Here is a 20,097-nt window from a genome sequence, read left to right on the forward strand (position 1 = left end):
GTTATATAACCGACCGGTACTCCTTCTCCCTCACACGCGCGTATTGCGAGCGAGATGCGTTCGGGCTCGAGTGAGACGCAGCATGTTGCATTAAATTTCGATCCTATTCTGTAATATGTTTTGTCCAATCGCGTCGGATCTTCGCGTGTTCCGGTTCTTTGTCATCAATGGGTCGCCGGGCGAGTCCATTTCGAGTGCCTCTTATAGTTCTTTTACGAGATATCCTAGTCAAATGTGGAAAGAGGAAAAGCTCCGGCGGCCTCCGTATGTAATAAACCGACCGCTCGATAACGCTTTCGCGTCGGAAGCGAAGTATTTAGCGCGATAGTCTTTAGGCCCTTTCGGTATTAATGAGTCGTGCCCACTTCAGCTGACTGCGTCGTACGCGAAGCTACTCTACCTACTCCAGTAGTAGTTCGGCGTTCGAGCCAGGCGGTCGGGTTGCGCGCGTACCCGAGCAAAGCGGATATGTCGTTGATGGTTAAAATGTTTATAGAACGTTTCCCATAGGCGTGACGGTATTTCGTTGGCTACAAAGACGTGAAGTCGTGAAGTGCTCTGCAGAGGCAGCGACGCGCCAAGCCGGCGAGCGACTGTAGCGAGTGCGGGACAAGGCCCGAGGCTCAATAATGCTCAAATTTCTGACCCACAAGTTGCGAACGCATTCGTTGAATGAGGAGAACGTTTCAGAGAAGGTGGGTGTCGCCGCGATGGCTCTGCCGGCTCGCGTGAAGGTCACGCCGCCACCAGAAAATGGCCGCCCGACCGAGAACAAAGAAGCGGAACGTTCGCCGGCTCCCGGCCCGCTTTACTCGCACACAATTCTCTTAAAATCGTCGTGTAGACGTAGTCTGGTTATTCTTCAGCGGTTTTAGATGCTGTATAGCGTTAGAAAGCGGGCAGGAAGTGCGGTTTGTGGGCTTCGAAGGCGGCGTTCGGATTGATCGTGTTGTTGAGCCGTCGTGTTGTTGTTACAGGTCGAGGAGCGGGACTCCGGCACCGAATCGGACGACGAGGCCGACCGCGGCGACACCGGTGAGTTTCGCCGGCCGGCTACCGGTCTGATCTGTACTTTACCTACCTCAGATCACACGTTTAAGGTTCAAATCTAAGTCAAAACACGAAGAATTCCTCAATCCTATTAGAATCTTATGAGAAGTTAATATTTTTTTCTCAATCGTACCTATCAACTCCCACGCTAATTGGTTTTCTTATCAGTATGGTGACCTTGGGGTGCGACCTTGAGATTGATAACGGAGGTGTGTCGTGACGTGGCAGAGATGCGGGAACACACCTCGCGGAAGTGAGATCAGAACTTTACTAACCTAGGCCATGCCATGGTCTAGTTAGGTAGGTAATTCCTTTCAATCCGCACTTTGAAAAAAAAAATCTAGCGCCGTTAAAGATTAATATGTAATATCTTTCCTAGATTTGAGGATCTTGATTAAATTAAATCTTGGTAGCTACATACTCCATGGTACCTGACGTGGTTTGCAGCTCGGTAATTACTGAATTCATTCTATTAAACCTAGATCATAATTAAAGAACGACTTTGAATTACATGTCTAATTCAGGACCCGGGAATTATTACTTTTACCTTGACAATGATAAATTAGGTAGGTATCGGATGCGAGACTGAAAGCCAGTGTTGTAAGTACCTAACTCGGATAGAGAAGCGATGCCAATTCATTCACCTTTAGTTTTAAATCTGGCATTCATTTGTTTTGTTAAACAGATCTATAGACAGATGCCTACTTAATTTTATTAGAGGGACCATTGGCGGCGATAAACGGGAAGAGATATAATAAAAGACTTGATACCTAAATAGCTACGCACTGAGTATGTAAAAACGTAAGTAGGTACTGGGTACCTACATGAGAGTACAGCATTTATAAGATTTAAACAGGTACTTGCTGCTTGTAGATTTTTTTCAGCCCTTTTCGGTAAAATCACGGTTAGTTTTTGTACGACCTCTACAGTCCACGTTTCGCAGACGTATTAGGGCGTTTTCTAAAATAAATATTGAAAACCCGATTCTCCCAGATCCTGGTGTTTTTGGGTTCTTTCAACTCAGAATCAATAGCATATTCAATTCAACCCTGGTGATAAAAAAAGTTGTCCCAAAATTTTGTATAAAAATTGTACATTCCACTACGTCACGTTACATACAAGTGAAATTTTTTCTCATACTAAAAACGTGACGTAATGGAATGGACATTTTGGGACATCTTTTTTAGGGTTCCGTAGCCAAATGGCAAAAAACGGAACCCTTATAGATTCGTCATGTCTGTCTGTCCGTCTGTCCGTCCGTATGTCACAGCCACTTTTCTCCGAAACTATAAGAACTATACTGTTGAAACTTGGTAAGTAGATGTATTCTGTGAACCGCATTAAGATTTTCACACAAAAATAGAAAAAAAAACAATAAATTTTTGGGGTTCCCCATACTTCGAACTGAAACTCAAAATTTTTTTTTTCATTAAACCCATACGTGTGGGGTATCTATGGATAGGTCTTCAAAAATGATATTGAGGTTTCTAATATCATTTTTTTCTAAACTGAATAGTTTGCGCGAGAGACACTTCCAATGTGGTAAAATGTGTGTCCCCCCCCCTGTAACTTCTAAAATAAGAGAATGATAAAACTAAAAAAAATATATGATGTACATTACCATGTAAACTTCCACCGAAAATTGGTTTGAACGAGATCTAGTAAGTAGTTTTTTTTTATACGTCATAAATCCCCTAAATACGGAACCCTTCATGGGCGAGTCCGACTCGTACTTGGCCGCTTTTTTTTAATAGACAGTGATTTAAGAGGAAGGTTTATGGATAATTTGTTAACCCGTGCGAAGCCGGGGCGGGTCGCTAGTAGTTTATAAATATCTACATACATACGATTATTAACGGTTTGTTAGATTTGACAGACGTTTATGAATAACTCCATTAAGCGTCGCCGTCGCCATCGAGCGTCGGTGTCGAATGCCAGCATGCTTCTAGCGATTAAATATGAAATTCTAAGTGTATATCGTACGATAACTAGGCTTCTTTGTAAAAATATAATAACTGAAGCATACGAGGGGCGTTCAAAATATTCTCGGTATTGATATCTTACGACCTCTTCTAAAATTTCTTTCGTTACTGGCCGCTAAGGTTTATTCATTGACATTAAAAAAAAGTATAATTCGAACCGAGATAGTCTTTTGTTTTTCTGCAATTGCTGAACAAACATGAACATCCTGTGCGAATTGACAATGTTAACTAAATTAGAACATCGATGCGTGATAAAATTCTTGACAAAACAGGGTAAAAATCAAAAAACCATAAAAGAGGAAATGGATTGTGTTTACCGTGAGTCTGCTCCTTCTTTATCTACCATTCAAAAGTGGTCAAGCGAGTTTAAACGCGGAAGGGAGAGTATTGAAGATGACCCTAGACCTGGCCGGCCTGTAGTAGCTACTTCACAAGAAAATATTGATAAAGTGGAAAAACTTATATTGGAAGATGGTCGAGTGAAGGTAAAATCTATAGCACAAGTAACCAATCTCTCTATTGGTACCGTACATGATATTATACATGACCATCTTAATATGTCAAAAGTAAGTGCAAGATGGGTTCCGCGAATGCTGACTCGGCTTCAAAAAGACATGCGTGTAGCTTGTTGTTCCGATTTTATTGACCTGTGCGGTGAAAATCCTGATGAGGTGCTGCAAAGAATAGTTACTGGAGATGAAACCTGGGTTCATCATTATGACCCAGAGAGTAAACAAGAGTCCATGCAGTGGCACATTAAGGGTTCAGCTCATCCCAAGAAGTTGAAGGTCATCCCTTCAGCTGGCAAGGTCATGGCCACGATATTTTGGGATTGTGAAGGAGTATTACTAATCGATTATAAAGAAAAAGGTGTAAATATCACAGGACAGTACTACGCTAACATTCTACGTCAATTAAAGGATGTAATTAAAGAAAAGAGGCGAGGAAAGTTAACCAAAGGTATTCTGCTTCTGTATGACAACGCCCCCGTCCATACTGCTCATATTGCCAAGGCAGCTATTGTTGAACGTGGGTTTAAAACTGTTACTCACCCACCGTATAGTCCGGACTTAGCCCCCAGCGACTTCTTTTTGCTCCCCAATCTTAAAAAGGATCTGCGTGGAAATAAATTTTCTGACGATGAAGCATTGAAGGCGGCAGTGGAGGAGCATTTTTACACGAAAGATAAAAAATATTTTTACGAGGGATTAAAAAAAATAATTGATCGATCTTTTAAGTGTATGAACATAGGGGGGGAGTATATTGAAAAATAAAAATATCAAACTTTTCGTACTTGTTTGTTTTCATTCTCATACCGAGAATATTTTGAATACCCCTCGTATTGCAACATTTGTAAGTCATTTGTTGAATTGTTACTCATAGAAAAAGCTTACTAATACTCAATTGACGAATTCATAGAGTCTATGTGAAATGATCATTGATTTGTAACATTATAGGTATATTAATTTATTAATAAAATGTACCTATTTTACCAATAAAGATCTGTACTGTATCTCTATCTCAATGATATCTTGCAACGAAAATCGTATAAAAAATACACGAAGAGTTTCTCAGGTCTAAATTCGATTAATGCTCCCAGCAATTTTGAAATACAATGACAAGGACCTCAAATAAATTATAAAGTTATATATTCACAAATTATTATGTCTCTTTCCATTTTATGGTTTCTACATAAGTCGCATTGTATGGTTTCTTTCGGTCATATTTTAAATGTTTTATACTTACGTGTTCTATACTATTTTTTTATTTTTTTATTTTAATTTTACGGAGTATATCTTCTATCTCTATATAAATAGTTAATTATGTTATACAATTCAACATGTTGTCATCATACAGACTCTACTGAACTTTTCCGTTACTATGCTGTCTTCGATTTATCAAAATACTAGCGACCCGCCCCGGCTTCGCACGGGTTAACAAATTATACATAAACCTTCCTCTTGAATCACTATCTATTAAAACCGCATCAAAATCCGTTGCGTAGTTTTAAAGATCTAAGTATATATAGGGACAAACAGAAAGCGGGAAGCGTCTTTGTTTTATACTATGTAGTGATTTTGAATATAATCGAACGAGCGAGCGAAGCGAAGTGAAGTTCTTACATTCAACTTGGAACACACGGCTGGCTAGGGGCACGTCCCGGCATTTCGATGTTTTTAAGCTGAACTATCAGAGGATAGTTTGATACACAATAACTTAAGTAAATTTGTTCTAATTTTAATGAAGTTGGGTGAACGTAAAGTTGAGGGCATTATATTTTAGTCATTAAATTTTGAGCAGGCTCGATCAAGAGGTTATTGAGCTAGAAGAGCTTAAAATGCTAAAAAGCTATTTGTGAGGGGTCTTGCTATTCTGGTCAATTTAATTAAGAAAGTATGGTCGAGCTTGGTATGAAATGAAAGTGCTCGGTTTACACATTTATAATATTGTTTTTTAATTTAAGATTTTAAAATAATTAGCAAGATAAAAACGAAATAAAATAAACATAATATTATAGTGTGTCAAAGGTCTGTTTGATTTCAAACATAGACAGAGAGAATCATACTATCTTTGTCTAACACTAGTACTAGCACCCAAAAGAAAAGGATGGGTATAGTTTTTTTTGTTCCTATTTACTGACAAGATTTGGTTGACCCAGTATAGTATTTGACATTTGACAAGAAAGATTACGGCTTACCACAGATACAGTTTATTTTAATTTCTATGTCAGTTTAGGGCTCCACAGATCTTGCAATAAATCACACGCGGTTTTGGATCCTTTGACGACTGCATTCAATTCAATTCAATTGATCTTTTTGGCGAACCGCGAGTTCTCGGTTCGGGGCGAACTACTAGTATTTTAAAATTAATAGGCAAAGTATTTTGTGATTTCTTAAACCTTCTTAAACTCGGTGAATAAGTCTCAAATTTCTTATCAGAATTTTATCGATTCGTTACGTACTGTACTGACAACCCTGATAGCAGCTGTTCCATTATTTATTTAAATCAACCGATACTAATAATATGCACGTGACAATGTAAACAACGTTATCAAAACGAATATGGAAGATTAGTTGTACGTATAAGTACTTAACAATATCGCATATACATATTTTAAAATCACGTCACTACAACAACCCATAGAAAAATAGATAGATATAGGCAACCACGTGGAATTAGCAGTGGTAGGGTATCTTTAACAAGTCATTGGTACAAAATATTGTGATCTCTATCCCGAAGTCAACGAAAGAACTTATTTCTCAGTGACGATCTCGTCAACGTGGCTAGTGGCTACGCTACAGGTAGTGTAGTGGGTAACTAAGCTGGCCATACACACTAGGGTATGCCTGCACAGTTTTACCTGTACAGTTAAACTGCACAGGTAAACCCTAGCTGGGTGGAGGTGGCTGCACAAACTCTCAGTTGTGTAGCCATGGCACCGTCGTCAGCTGTGCTTGATGTTGACGCAGCACTATATTAACGTTATTGTTTTTAATTATAAAGCGCAAGAAAGACATAAAATAACGAATAATAAAAGTTGTTCAATATGAGTAATATGACCTATATTATCCACACCTCAGAGTATATGGTCAGACATATGGTACCAAATCACCATGTATTATACTTCAAGTCTAAAAAAATTATACAAGAATAAAAAAAGCGGCCAAGTGCGAGTCGGACTCGCCCATGAAGGGTTCCGTATTTAGGCGATTTATGACGTATAAAAAAAACTACTTACTAGATCTCGTTCAAACCAATTTTCGGTGGAAGTTTACATGGTAATGTACATCATATATTTTTTTTAGTTTTATCATTCTCTTATTTTAGAAGTTACAGGGGGGGGACACACATTTTACCACTTTGGAAGTGTCTCTCGCGCAAACTATTCAGTTTAGAAAAAAATGATATTAGAAACCTCAATATCATTTTTGAAGACCTATCCATAGATACCCCACACGTATGGGTTTGATGAAAAAAAAATTTTTGAGTTTCAGTTCGAAGTATGGGAAACCCCAACAATTTATTGTTTTTTTTCTATTTTTGTGTGAAAATCTTAATGCGGTTCACAGAATACCAAGTTTCAACAGTATAGTTCTTATAGTTTCGGAGAAAAGTGGCTGTGACATACGGACGGACAGACAGACGGACAGACAGACAGACAGACAGACATGACGAATCTATAAGGGTTCCGTTTTTTGCCATTTGGCTACGGAACCCTAAAAACATGTTTTATCATCAGGGGAATTAGGCAGGGCTCTGATTTATAAAGTTAATTTAACTCAACTAGCGTTTCATTCCGCTTACGAGACCGCGATCAACTGAGGCCTGCGCAGGCGAACGCCACACACGCTCAGTTTTAACTGTACAGTTTAAGAGCACACAGGTAAAAAATATCTATTTTCATATTCGCGCAGGTCAACTGTGCAGTCGTAGAAAACTGCACAATCGAATGCCACACACGCTCCTTTTTACCTGCGCAGTTGAACTGTACAGGTAAAACTGCGCAGGCGTACCCTAGTGTGTATGGCCAGCTTAATCATAATCTGGGCAAGGTAAATCCTCTCCAATCCAATCCATACATCGCTTTTGTTTGCGTACTTTTATGAAAATCCTCCATATCAAGTTATGAGTTTTTGTACTTATCCAAACATTGTTAATGTAAAGAAAACAATAGCTTTCAACTTATACTAAAACTAATACGGCAGGTATACCTAACTATTATCTACAACTAGAGAATTACTCGCACCTTTCATTTCTCGCGAGTGTGTGCCTTGTCTTAGTTACATATATATTTGAAACCAAGTGTTGTTGTCACTAAACCAAACCAATAAAATGTCTACCAAATATGTGTGCTACAATCCAACCCATTTTTGTAGTGAAAATTTCTTTAGCGGCGCTGTGCACTTTTAGTGATGGGGAAAAAATGTTAAACTCGTAACAGGTGTCTCGTAAAACGGTCACGTGACCTGATCGTCGTGATTTCAATGTCATTGAGTTTTTCTTTATTGATTTAAATGCCCTCTAGTGAGTTTCGATCTAACTGGTATTAATTTAACTCGAGTACTATCAGTGATGTGCTTAGGGGTTTCAAGTAGTGCGACGAAATAACGCTAGATGGCGTTAACCTCATATAATTGAGTAAAGAGAGACATAGTGCTGCAGACAGTTTGCAATAGTGATTGAGTTTTCACTTCTGCCGGCACTCCCTGAGTGCAACCCGTTTTTTTTTATCTAATCATCCATCGCTATGTTATTATTAGACCGATAAGCTTCGAAATATTTAAGTTGAATGAACGCATAATGAACGTCGATAAAAGACAGACCGAGATACCTGTGCATCAGTTCCGAGGCGTTCCGACATGCGGAAATGTTACAACACAAATGTATGTTAAGGTAACCGACCCCAACTGTTCCAATCTGACAATGCACGTGATGGTTTTTGACAGCTCTTACCACTACCAACAAAAATCTTGAAACCTTAAATTAATAATTAAAGATCAAGAATACCTTGTTGTATTGGTTCACAAAAATAATTGAACTTATTCATGGCAGTCAAGCTTCCGCCACACAAAAGTTATATCGGTCTATCAAGTATCGGAGAAGTAAACATAATGCCGTTAAAAATGGTAATATAATAAAATTGATTCGCCATCTAATTTCCTTTATCAATGTAATGGCGGTGTTGCACAAGAGATAAGGAATGTTAAATGACTGATTTATTTAACCTTAAATATTAGCGTATTACAAAATAATCCATTAAAAAACTATCAACCATCGGTCGAATTACATTATGATTTATTGTTAAATAGTAGTTTATGCAACAGTGATATAATAAATTCTCGGGTCTTTTTTTACAAAACTCGACTACGTCTCGTTTTGTAACTTGGACCCTTGAATTTTAAGAACCAATTATGAGCTGTTGCATACATTACTTTTTCTATGACAGCTGCAGCAAAAAAAAAAAAAAAAAAAAGTTATTATTAAAAAAAAGAGTTATTATTTAAAAAAAAATTGAGTTATTATTTAAAAAAAAAAGAGTTATTATTGTAAATGAAAACATACCTCTTTCAATCAAGATGATCGGAACTTGTATCTTTAAAAAAAATAAAGCAGTTGTATTATACTCATAAGATATCTTATGAGCCTATAGACAAAGCATTCAAATGACATTGCTTTAGATATCACTGTCAGTCATTTAATTGACACATTTAAGTGCTGGAGTAGAAAAACTATTTAATTGTGCTCTAAAATAATATCTAATATTACAAGGTACCTAGGTAGGTATGTACTTATGTACAATGTATGGATAGATAGAGGTAGAATACGTAAGTGGAAAATAGGCCCGATGAAATGAAACTTTGGTGCTTTCGCATTGATATATGTAGGTATAATAGGATAAGACTGTACACAATGTTGTATTAACCTCACTGCGTAAGAGAAACCTTTAACACACCACTGGGTCTTTACTCGTACTCCCACTATACCTATATCAAGTCCGAAGGTTGCTATTTATGTACTATTGCTATGTCCGCTGGCCGCTAGCACAGGGTAAGCAATAGTTATTTGTACAACAAGTGATCAAAGTTTGATATTTCTTCGAGTGCTTATTTTGAGTCCCGTGCAAGCGAAAGATTCTATAATAGATTCACGAGCGTAGCGAGTGAATCTAATTTAGAATCTTGAGCGTAGTAAGGGACTCAAAAGCGCACGAGATGTAAATAACTTTGATCTCGTGTAGTACACAACATTTTTCACCTCAGCGCAGTAAGAACATACCTATTAGACAACTTGAAAAATGTAATCCTTCTTCATCACTTAATACCTGCACTCATGTTTTCTTAAGATATACAAACAATTAAGTTTAATTACCGCAATGGAACACAAAAATAAAACGTAATAATAAATTCCAGTAAAATAATATAGAAATAACAAACATTAACTGACACTTCAATCGCCAACTTTGACAACAAAAAAAATCTTTGTAAGATACGGTCCGAATTGCGGATACGTACTATTTGTCAACTATGGTAGAAATTCTTAAAAGTAAGATAATTAATTTTGCGTGATGATCTGTGTATTTTTTGAGTTCGTTATTTTAATTGTACAATAAAATACCTAAAATATAGTATTTTATCAGTTTTTATGAAATCTTAAACTTTATTTTTATTTATTAATTATTAAGAATTCATACTCGTACGTGGTTTGGAACGATGCGGTCTGAAGTTTTTCGGGGGTCTATTATAAACCGTGAATATACTGTTGAATGTCGTTTTAACTTTTTTTTGTCTGTTTCTTTTTGCTAACAGTGTGAAAGGGACAGAGATAATAGAATCCAAGTATTTCGAACTTTTATTAGACCCCGCATGTTGAAATGACATTTGACTATAAAGGTCACTTGAATGTCATTTTGTCTCACTCAGTGAGCAAAATCGCATTTTGCTCACTGTTTTTAAGAATCAAAGTACCCTTGTTCGAGCTGCTGAGGTGAAAAATATAAAGCAGTATAATTTTAGTATAAAATAGCTAGTGTAAGTATAGCCGAGGGAAGTCACGAGCAAAATTTTAAACTGATGTACATGTGACCAGCATGTGTGGTAGATTCCGTCGCAAATTTAGAACGACGCGCAAATCATATTTGTTTTCTTCTAATTTCCTGGCTGAACGCCCCCTCTTAAAGAAGGCAAAATGTAGAAATATATATTCCGGCTTTGACATAATAATGTGTAGAATACTGATGTCTCGGCACGCCACCACTGGAGCGCTGGCACTAGTAGACCAACACGCGAGTAGGTACAGCACACGTACTCCACATTTTATCGTCGTCACGCAGTCTGCCACGATTCATATCACTACGCCACACCATTATCATGCCTATTTACAATCACGAAAGCGTCAGTTTCGAGTGGTTTCCACTTATCTGCAGAGAATCGTAACGAAATTTTTCCACGGCTGAAGAGAGGACGGTGCGATTGGGCAGGATTGATAGTCTCTAACATTAATTGCTTTGACATTGTGTATTCGCTGATTAAAGAGCTCATTTAGATAGTATTTATTTGCCATATGGATATAAGTATCAAGTAGGTTGGTAAATGAAATAGTAAATACTACCTAGTTGTCGTTGCTAGAAATTGTATTACAAAGAAATTAGAGCGAGTAAAAAGTTTTTACATACTTACCAAACTTCTACTCGCTCTATTTTCTTTGTACAATAATTTTCAGCAAAGAAAACTAGTATCAGACATAGGTATAAATACATATGTTCTTTTATTTTAATGCCAAATTTCATGTCATGTAATTTAAGCACGTCGTTTTAAAATGAGGGTATACTTCGATTGCATGGGATCGGCTTTTTTGGCGGCTGTCGTAAGTTACAAAATTGTAGCTATAAGCCAAATCGATGTTTTGGAACAACCATTACTCTAAAGACTTTGTTTAATAGCTACTTAGCTCTATTATTCTCTTATCGTTGTTGACTGTCACACTCATTGCAGCCCGATTGCCACTATCTCTGCGACCCGTATTTATATTCATGTTATTTTCAAAGTTAAGATTTGTTTACATTTGTCTATATCATGAACATCTATTCCTTAAAAGTGACAATAAAAAATGGTTTGTAGTTTTGTACACGATACGCAAATTGTAAAATTATTTTAGTATTACTACCGTTGGCAAGTTGGTATAGAAAGCTTTAATGCTTGATTCCACAAAAAGGGAAGAAAACTATAGTTCGTTTTTTTTAGCATTAGAAAGAAGGTAAGCGATCTTAACATGTCTTTTAATTGAAAAACGCTTTTTAAAAATCAGTAACTACTTATGAAAGCATAAGAATATAAATGATCTGTTTGTGGAGACGGGTCTGTTTAAGCTAACACGAATATATTTAGTAACTTTATTTTTTAATTTAATTGCAGTGAGACGCCTCATTCGGTTCTCGTATGTTTTTTTTTTCTCGTAATGTGTTAATCATACAGGATTGTGACTCTTGGAGACCCTATACATCTCTAAGGATAATTTGATAAACTATGTTATTTTTTAGTTCTGACACTTAGAGACATTTACACCTCTAAATAAGTTTAGATTTTTTTTCCATGTATCTGTTTTGTTTTTATTTTAATATTATTATTATAGTTTTTTTTATGTAATTCGACATTAAGAGACCTTATACATCTCTAAGAAATTGTATTACGTTAGCATGGTATAATAATATACTCCGCCTGGTACTCTATTCCGAGATTCGCGAATGACCTAACTGGCACTTGCCTACGTCATCATGCTGTTTACAGGTTCTCAAACTTTAAAATGTGGGAGAATTTTAACCAACAGTGAAAATTATTTTAACGGCATTAATTTTAAGTTATTCATGTAGAAACATAGTAAAATAAAACAAATCTATACTGCACTTTTCACTCCTACTCTTACAGTTCCGAATAGAGCAGCCAACCATTTTCGTAACAAAACATTAATTACGAAGCTTACGACGTGAAAAGTTTGGAAAACACTGCGACTGCTGACACTGAGCGAGAAGGGAATAACAATTAACACGCGTTCGACAAGGACGGTCGGTCAGGGACAAAATGGCGGATTGTCAAATGTGAAAGCGCTATCCTGTGTTGCCAGTAGTGTAAACAGAATTACCCGAACGTCTGAAATTTCTTTCGTGAATCGGAAGATATTGCTAATGAATAATTAAAAATGACGTGTTATTGTAAAATTTAAGATAAAATACATATAAATGAAAATTATTAAATTATAAAGAAATAAATTAACTTATTAACCATAGATATAATGTACCCATGTAACATGTTATGTTGAAATAAAGTGGCAATGTTATTGTGACGTAGGCAAGTGACACTCTGGGAAGAGAAGACCATGTTTTATTAGACCATGTACGTTAGTTTGATTTGGTAGTTGTAGTTGTATTTAATAATTGTTGATGTATAATTATTATTATTTTGCTTGTATGTAAATTCAATGTTGACGTGTAAAAGTGCCCTTGTGGCCTATTTGCTGAATAAATGTTGAAGTTGAAGTTGATCGTATTATATTCATAATTTTTACATATTTGCCATTACATATTTATTTTTAAAACGTGTTTTTCAACAAAAAGACACGTCAAGATTGTTTACCTTATTTCTAATGCTAAAAAAACGAACTAAGAAAAGTAAACTAAATTACAATACAATAAAATACACTTTTATACATTCTCAAATGCAAGAATTTTAATTTATTCCATGTACTAAGTTAAATACTTGAGTTACGGCCTTGGAAGGTGTTATGGTGTAAACAGAGTATTTGCTCAGGTGACGGTAGAAGCGGTAGGCGATACTTGACCGGCTGCGTACACTGTACATGAACACTTGTATGAGTTTTATGTACACTATTCGATCCTAGTATTTGAAGAATTTAAGGTATACTTACTTAGTACTTAACGGTTGCCATTTATTATAAAAATAAAACTTTTTTGAAGCATGAAGGTATGGAAGGAAGACGAAAGAGTTAACCGAAAATGATTTAATATAATCAACATGCAATCTCAGATTAGCAATAGAAGATGGACTTCTAGAAGTTCGGATCGACTTCTTCCTTCTCTTTATAAAATTTAGCATCTACTAAACGACATAGTTGGGCAAAACTATACTTACAGAAAACTCATTAGTATAAAGTCAAGGTAAAAAATATACCCTAGCAACAAGCACTTATGAAACTCAAATGATATATTCTACTAGATGTAGAGTGCAGTTATGTCAGCTTGATCGAAGCTGTATCGAGTCCAGTTTATCGAGATCTAGATTTGCTTAGCATTCAGTTCGTGCCGTGTGCTTGCGACGGTCCGATTGCGTTGAATTAAACATCTTTCCAAAACTGGATGTATTAATTGGTTGCCATTTCTCCGAAGCTTAGGTACTCAAAGGGAAAGAGCTAGGGTTCATGACAACACAGACATAATACTTATTGTAATATACTTAGTAGTAAACATGTTTAGGTCTAAGAAGCAAACTTAATGTGTAAATTGTTCGTGTCATGTAAAAGATAGATACATCAACTTTGTATTACATACTATTATATTCTTTCTTGTAGGATTTGTCCCTCTTGTATGCATTTAATTTTTAATGACTATTTGGCATTAGTATCCACACCTCAGATACATGATTACTAGCTATTTTTCTGTCATCATAATATTTATCAAAATAGGTAAAACTAGATATGATACCTCGAAATATAATAATACCTACGAGTAATATTTTATTGGACTAACAATGTTTAACAACATCCTATCAGCAGAGCGATTTCTTGGTGTGACAGCCCTATCTATGGTAGACATTTTGCACCATCAATTGGCATTTGCGCGGTGAATGGGCCCCCTGCCTGCACAAAAACCACTCCCGCGCCAACGAGCGGGAACTCCATTGTAACGAGTGGGAGCGAGGTTGCGCACTTGCGTGGCTCTTTCTTCGACTTTTTTATACCCTTTATGGGTTTGAGAAATCTTGAAAGTTTACTTTATGGTCAGCTTACTTTTTGAAGTAGAAGGGTTTTCTGTTCAGAGAAATGCAAATAAATGTTTTTTTTTTTTAAGTTTTAACTCGTTCAAGCCTTCCTTTCCTCTCTTGACTTGTATTTATTGTATGTTTCTATTACGTAATTGGTTTCTGTCTAACATCAATATTTTATTCCCAAATAAAATATAACTTATGCGTACATAAATGGAGCGTTATGACTTATTTATCGAGAAAGACCTTTGCAGTGAAATTAAAGTCGGTGCACCCGCACTACGATCGCGGTATCGATTTTCTCTGCGCCAGCGCTGCTTACGCTACAGTGTGTTTAGTTTCAAATTGGTTATACATGCCATAAGATTACCAGTTTACGAGCGCAGCATTGACTCACTGAATTTTAATCTCACCACCCGTCTATTTACGGGTGTGTTCCTTTTGATATCGTTTATTCTATTAGGTGCCTACTTTACGCTTAATATATACTCGTCATAATTTAGTTCAAACGTGGGGTGCCACTTATTGTTTCTAAATCGTAGCTACTTGATATTCGACACTAGTTTTTACCGGTAGCTAAATCGATAAGTTGAATGATGATAAATTTCCGATTATCTCATCCATTTTAGAGTCAAATTAAAACATCAAAGTCATCAAATGAAAAAGTCTCTAAGCGCCTCGAATTTCAAAGTGCACGTTACCAAGTTACCATGACTTATCCTATTAATTTGAAACCTATGGTCAGCTCGTGTCAGCTTAAGACTATTAACTCTGGCAAGAGATTACGTGACACTATCGCGTGTCATGTGCGTGCGGCGTCCAGTTATCACATGTGTGTTGTGTTCCAAATGCACCCCATTCATTGATCGTGGTTTATACATACATAATGTCTATTTGAATTGACGAGGGCTTTACTGACGGGTTTTAGTATAGAGAAGATGCATCAATAAGGCAATCAATATGTTTACTATGAATCGCACTGAAGCGCACACGCCTTTTTTCCCATGGATATTAGAATTTGCTGATATGCGTTTTTTTGTTATTATTATAGAGTTATATTTTCATAACTTAAATTTTTGTTACATGAACTCTTAGCGTTCTAAGAACGTTCAGTGTTACCTATAATGTACATACTATTTATTTCGTTTTGACCATGTACAACTCCCAACACTATTGTATAAACAACACTTTGATAGTTACTAATTAGGTATTCTTAAGTACCTATGTCAATTTGCGATCAATAATGATATTAGGTATAATGCAACATCAGCCCAAAAGATAGGTAGGTACAATATGATTTTGGTGGTGGTTCTTTTTTTGTTACAATCTTTTCATACTAAGAATTAACGGAAAACATCATGCTTGGATCTCAGGATCGGATGAAAGAAAGCCTGTTGTCATAATTTTAATTATTTACATGCACGTTTATTATTAGGTAAGTCGCGACCTCGAATGACAGGCTTTTTATAAAAGTTACCAACAGCGGGCTCAGCACGATTCCATTTTTATCGACTATCACTAAGCCCGTCACTTTCGCACTTACATACTTGTTAGAACGTGATAGGCATGGTGATAAATGATAAAAATGCGACCGTGCTACTAGGGCTGGAGTCAATTTGTCGTAAACGAGCCTTTAAGCGTTTATTGCTACCTAGTTAATTACTACTTCGACATGAGCTTGTACTTAGGTAGTACAAGTATGCTTCAGCACTTCTTTCCAACGAGGCTGCTTTGCGTATCGGGTACCACCAGTACCACATACAAACATCCAAACAGTATAAATATTTTGTAACATTTGAGAGTTACAATGGCAACGCTTACTCTGTTGGGTCACCGTTATTGTATGTTGGTCGATCTAGAATTGCAGGAGGATGAAGCAACCACTAACAATATTTACTTTTTTAAACTGTATAGTGATAGGCCAATCAAATTAGATAAAAAAAAACCGGCCAAGTGCGAGTCGGACTCGCGCACGGAGGGTTCCGCACCATCAACAAAAAATAGAGCAAAACAAGCAAAAAAACGGTCACCCACCCAAGTACTGCCCCCCGCCCGACGTTGCTTAACTTCGGTCAAAAATCACGTTTGTTGTATGGGAGCCCCACTTAAATCTTTATTTTATTATGTTTTTAGTATTTGTTGTTATAACGGCAACAGAAATACATCATCTGTGAAAATTTCAACTGTCTAGCTATCACGGTTCGTGAGATACAGGCTGGTGACAGACGGACGGACGGACGGACGGACAGCGAAGTCTTAGTAATAGGGTCCCGTTTTTACCCTTTGGATTTGGGTACGGAACCCTAAAAAGCGTTTTTAGGAATTAATTCCCAGCAAGCTGAAAATCGTTATAATACCTTTATTTGGTCCTAAATGCATCCAAGTTCGCTCCCATCAAGCAAGCATACATGGTGTGCATACATTTTGGGAGCCTTGGGATTGGGAGATACATTTTTCCTTTGATTCACAAAACCACTCGATGTAGAAGGAAGGAACCCACCATCAACTACAATGTCACTATCACTACTAGTAAGGTTTTGTGGATCAGACACTCCCTGTATAACCATGTCTCTTGCAAAATAAATTCATTCCTTCATCCATTCACTGGTGAAGAAGAGATTTCTGATTTTAACATTATTACTTATTAAAAAAAACCGGCCAAGTGCGAGTCGGACTCGCGTTCCAAGGGTTCCGTACATTACACAATTTTTAACAATATGTTTTTTTAATGAAAAGTCAGTAAAATATCTTTAAAAAACCCATCAAAAACTGCGCATTTCTAATAAGTTTTCCTGTCATCTTTAGGTAAAGAACTATTTAGTGTATTTTTTTGCTTATTTTCTTGAATAACTGCTAAACTATTTATCTTAAAATTATAAAAAAATATATTTGAGATTCTCAAAATGAGCTCTTTCATTTGATATGTAACACGATATAGTTTGAAATGCTAATGTCATAGAGAAAAAAATACATAGAGTGCTCACTCCATACATCAGTTTTAGTACCAAAAAGACTATTAGCATCTAGCATCGAGTAGCGGAATGTAGCCACCGACCGGAAAGTCTTATGCTGTTGAGTTAAGACTTTCCGGTCGGTGCTACATCTATTGTCAAGTAGCAGTACTGATAGTTCCGCTACTCGATGCTAGATGTAGACACTGAAATTAATAGTCTGAACTGATGTATGGAGTGAGCACTCTATGTATTTTTTTCTCTATGCTAATGTTAATTTGCTCTTTTACCCCCCAAAAGTGGCCTCGATATTTAAAATTCATTTTTTTACGTTACATGTATTTTTAACAATATGTTTTTCTAATTAAAAGTGAAAAACTTAAGTCCGACTCACGCTTGACTGCGTTTTTCTAACATTTCTAATAGGTGTTCCTGTCATCTATAGGTAAAGAACTATTTGAAGGGTGCACGGAAAGAACATGCTAGTCACTTCAGTTACTTACCATGGCCATGGTTTTTTTTAGGGTTCCGTAGCCAAATGGCAAAAAACGGAACCCTTATAGATTCGTCATGTCTGTCTGTCTGTCCGTCTGTCCGTCTGTCCGTCTGTCTGTCCGTCCGTATGTCACAGCCACTTTTCTCCGAAACTATAAGAACTATACTGTTGAAACTTGGTAAGTAGATGTATTCTGTGAACCGCATTAAGATTTTCACACAAAAATAGAAAAAAAACAATAAATTTTTGGGGTTCCCCATACTTCGAACTGAAACTCAAAAATTTTTTTTTCATCAAACCCATACGTGTGGGGTATCTATGGATAGGTCTTCAAAAATGATATTGAGGTTTCTAATATCATTTTTTTCTAAACTGAATAGTTTGCGCGAGAGACACTTCCAAAGTGGTAAAATGTGTGTCCCCCCCCCCTGTAACTTCTAAAATAAGAGAATGATAAAACTAAAAAAAATATATGATGTACATTACCATGTAAACTTCCACCGAAAATTGGTTTGAATGAGATCTAGTAAGTAGTTTTTTTTTATACGTCATAAATCGCCTAAATACGGAACCCTTCATGGGCGAGTCCGACTCGCACTTGGCCGCTTTTTTAATACTACGCAAGTAACAATTTGAAAGTTACGAATCAGAGCTGAAAAAAAACGTGCGCATTTTTTTTTGCTAGGCATGAGAAGATAGCAAATGACTTGACCTATCTGCAGTTTTAATTTGGCAAACGATTTACCAAACACCTTGTGTATATACCTATATATATACCTACTGCGAACCACTTCGTCCTTTTTTCTCGAACACAAGAGCTATTTAAAGAGGCAGATAATTAAATGTCTTTAGAGTGCATGTATATATTGGTTCCACTGACAGATCGATCGATTCATCTGAATCGAATTGCATCCATCGCAGAAAGCGACTCGATAAAAGGGCTCAGGAAAGGGCATAATGTGCACGACATTGTTGCGTATGCGCAGAAGGCTGGTGTTTGATCAGAATATCAGATTTCTTGAGAACGATGGTTAAACGTTTATTGTGCTTAGCTTATGCGGGTTTTATTGTGTATTTGAACGGTTTTTCTCTCAGCAGAAATCCGGTTTGGCTGCGTGTTTAATCCTTGTTGCGAAGGGAAAGGCAATGAATAAAATCGCTGCAAAGGCAACATTGAAAGAAAAAACAATGATATTGGAAAGTACGAGTCTTAAACTAAAATTAGTAAATAATTTGGCGCACAAGCCATGCAATCAATATACTAAACGTCTATAAAGTTGTTATGAATAAATGTGAATACTATTTGCCAGGACGTGGCGTGGCCGTGGTAACGTACCTATTTGTTAATTATTCGGAAATAACTAACTAGTGGCTCTGTGAGCTGTAGACCTCGCGAGCATAGCTTATTGGAACCGTGCACGATGACAGCGCCACACAGCGGTTTGATCAATCAACAATACAAATATTTTAATTTATTAAAAAAAAACGAAGTTTAAGTGAAAAAAAAATACAAAAAGTTATGTCTTACTGGGGATCGAACCCAGACTTTCTGTGTGCAAACAAAAAAAGCGATCGTTTACAAAATGCGCCATGATAGTTCTTAGCTAAGCTGACGAAATTCGGCTACTCATTCTCGAGTACAAACTAAATATCTAAATATCGCCTAAACCAGCAATACAATTTTTCTACATTTTTTGCCATTTACTATGTAAATGTGTCTCAAAAAGAAAATACTCTTATGATATCGATACGACTATTTGTTTAAGCGCGAGGTATCACAACTCCTCCATTTTTGAAAATTTCCAAAAACGGGATCGACAAAAAAAAATTATTTACTTATAGAATCTGTACGGATATGATGGTCGTTCTTGTCTACGTGACAGCGTGATAAAACGGTGTCCGTCACTTTCTTTCCCACGGTGTTAAACAGTGACAGTTATTTTATCACGTGGATAAAGATGGATAAAGCTATCCATAATAGGCTGGCGGTCACAAAATTTCACAAGAATCGGTTGAGAATTGTGACCTGTAGAGGAGAACATCCGGACATACAAAAGCAAAATGCCCGAGTCAAAACGTACACCTTCGCTTACGCTTCGGTCAATTAACCGTGAATTTCATACAGC

At 36.6% G+C, this 20,097-nt stretch overlaps 1 protein-coding gene across 2 annotated transcripts in view; it reads left to right on the forward strand.

Annotated features, from left to right (window-relative positions):
* LOC134647991 (uncharacterized) overlaps window positions 1–20,097 on the forward strand; it is a 58,752-nt gene continuing 38,655 nt past the window's right edge. Inside the window, exons 1-2 of one of the 2 annotated variants that reach the window (XM_063502430.1) lie at window positions 1–695; window positions 978–1,035. In XM_063502430.1, coding sequence (XP_063358500.1) covers window positions 630–695; window positions 978–1,035 — 124 coding nt within the window. In that variant the 5' untranslated portion in view covers window positions 1–629. The remainder of the gene's footprint in view (window positions 696–977; window positions 1,036–20,097) is intronic. The other variant, XM_063502423.1, reaches the window with a different exon arrangement.

Source organism: Cydia amplana, chromosome 1 (genome assembly GCF_948474715.1).
Source record: "Cydia amplana chromosome 1, ilCydAmpl1.1, whole genome shotgun sequence".
Lineage (NCBI taxonomy): Eukaryota > Metazoa > Arthropoda > Insecta > Lepidoptera > Tortricidae > Cydia > Cydia amplana.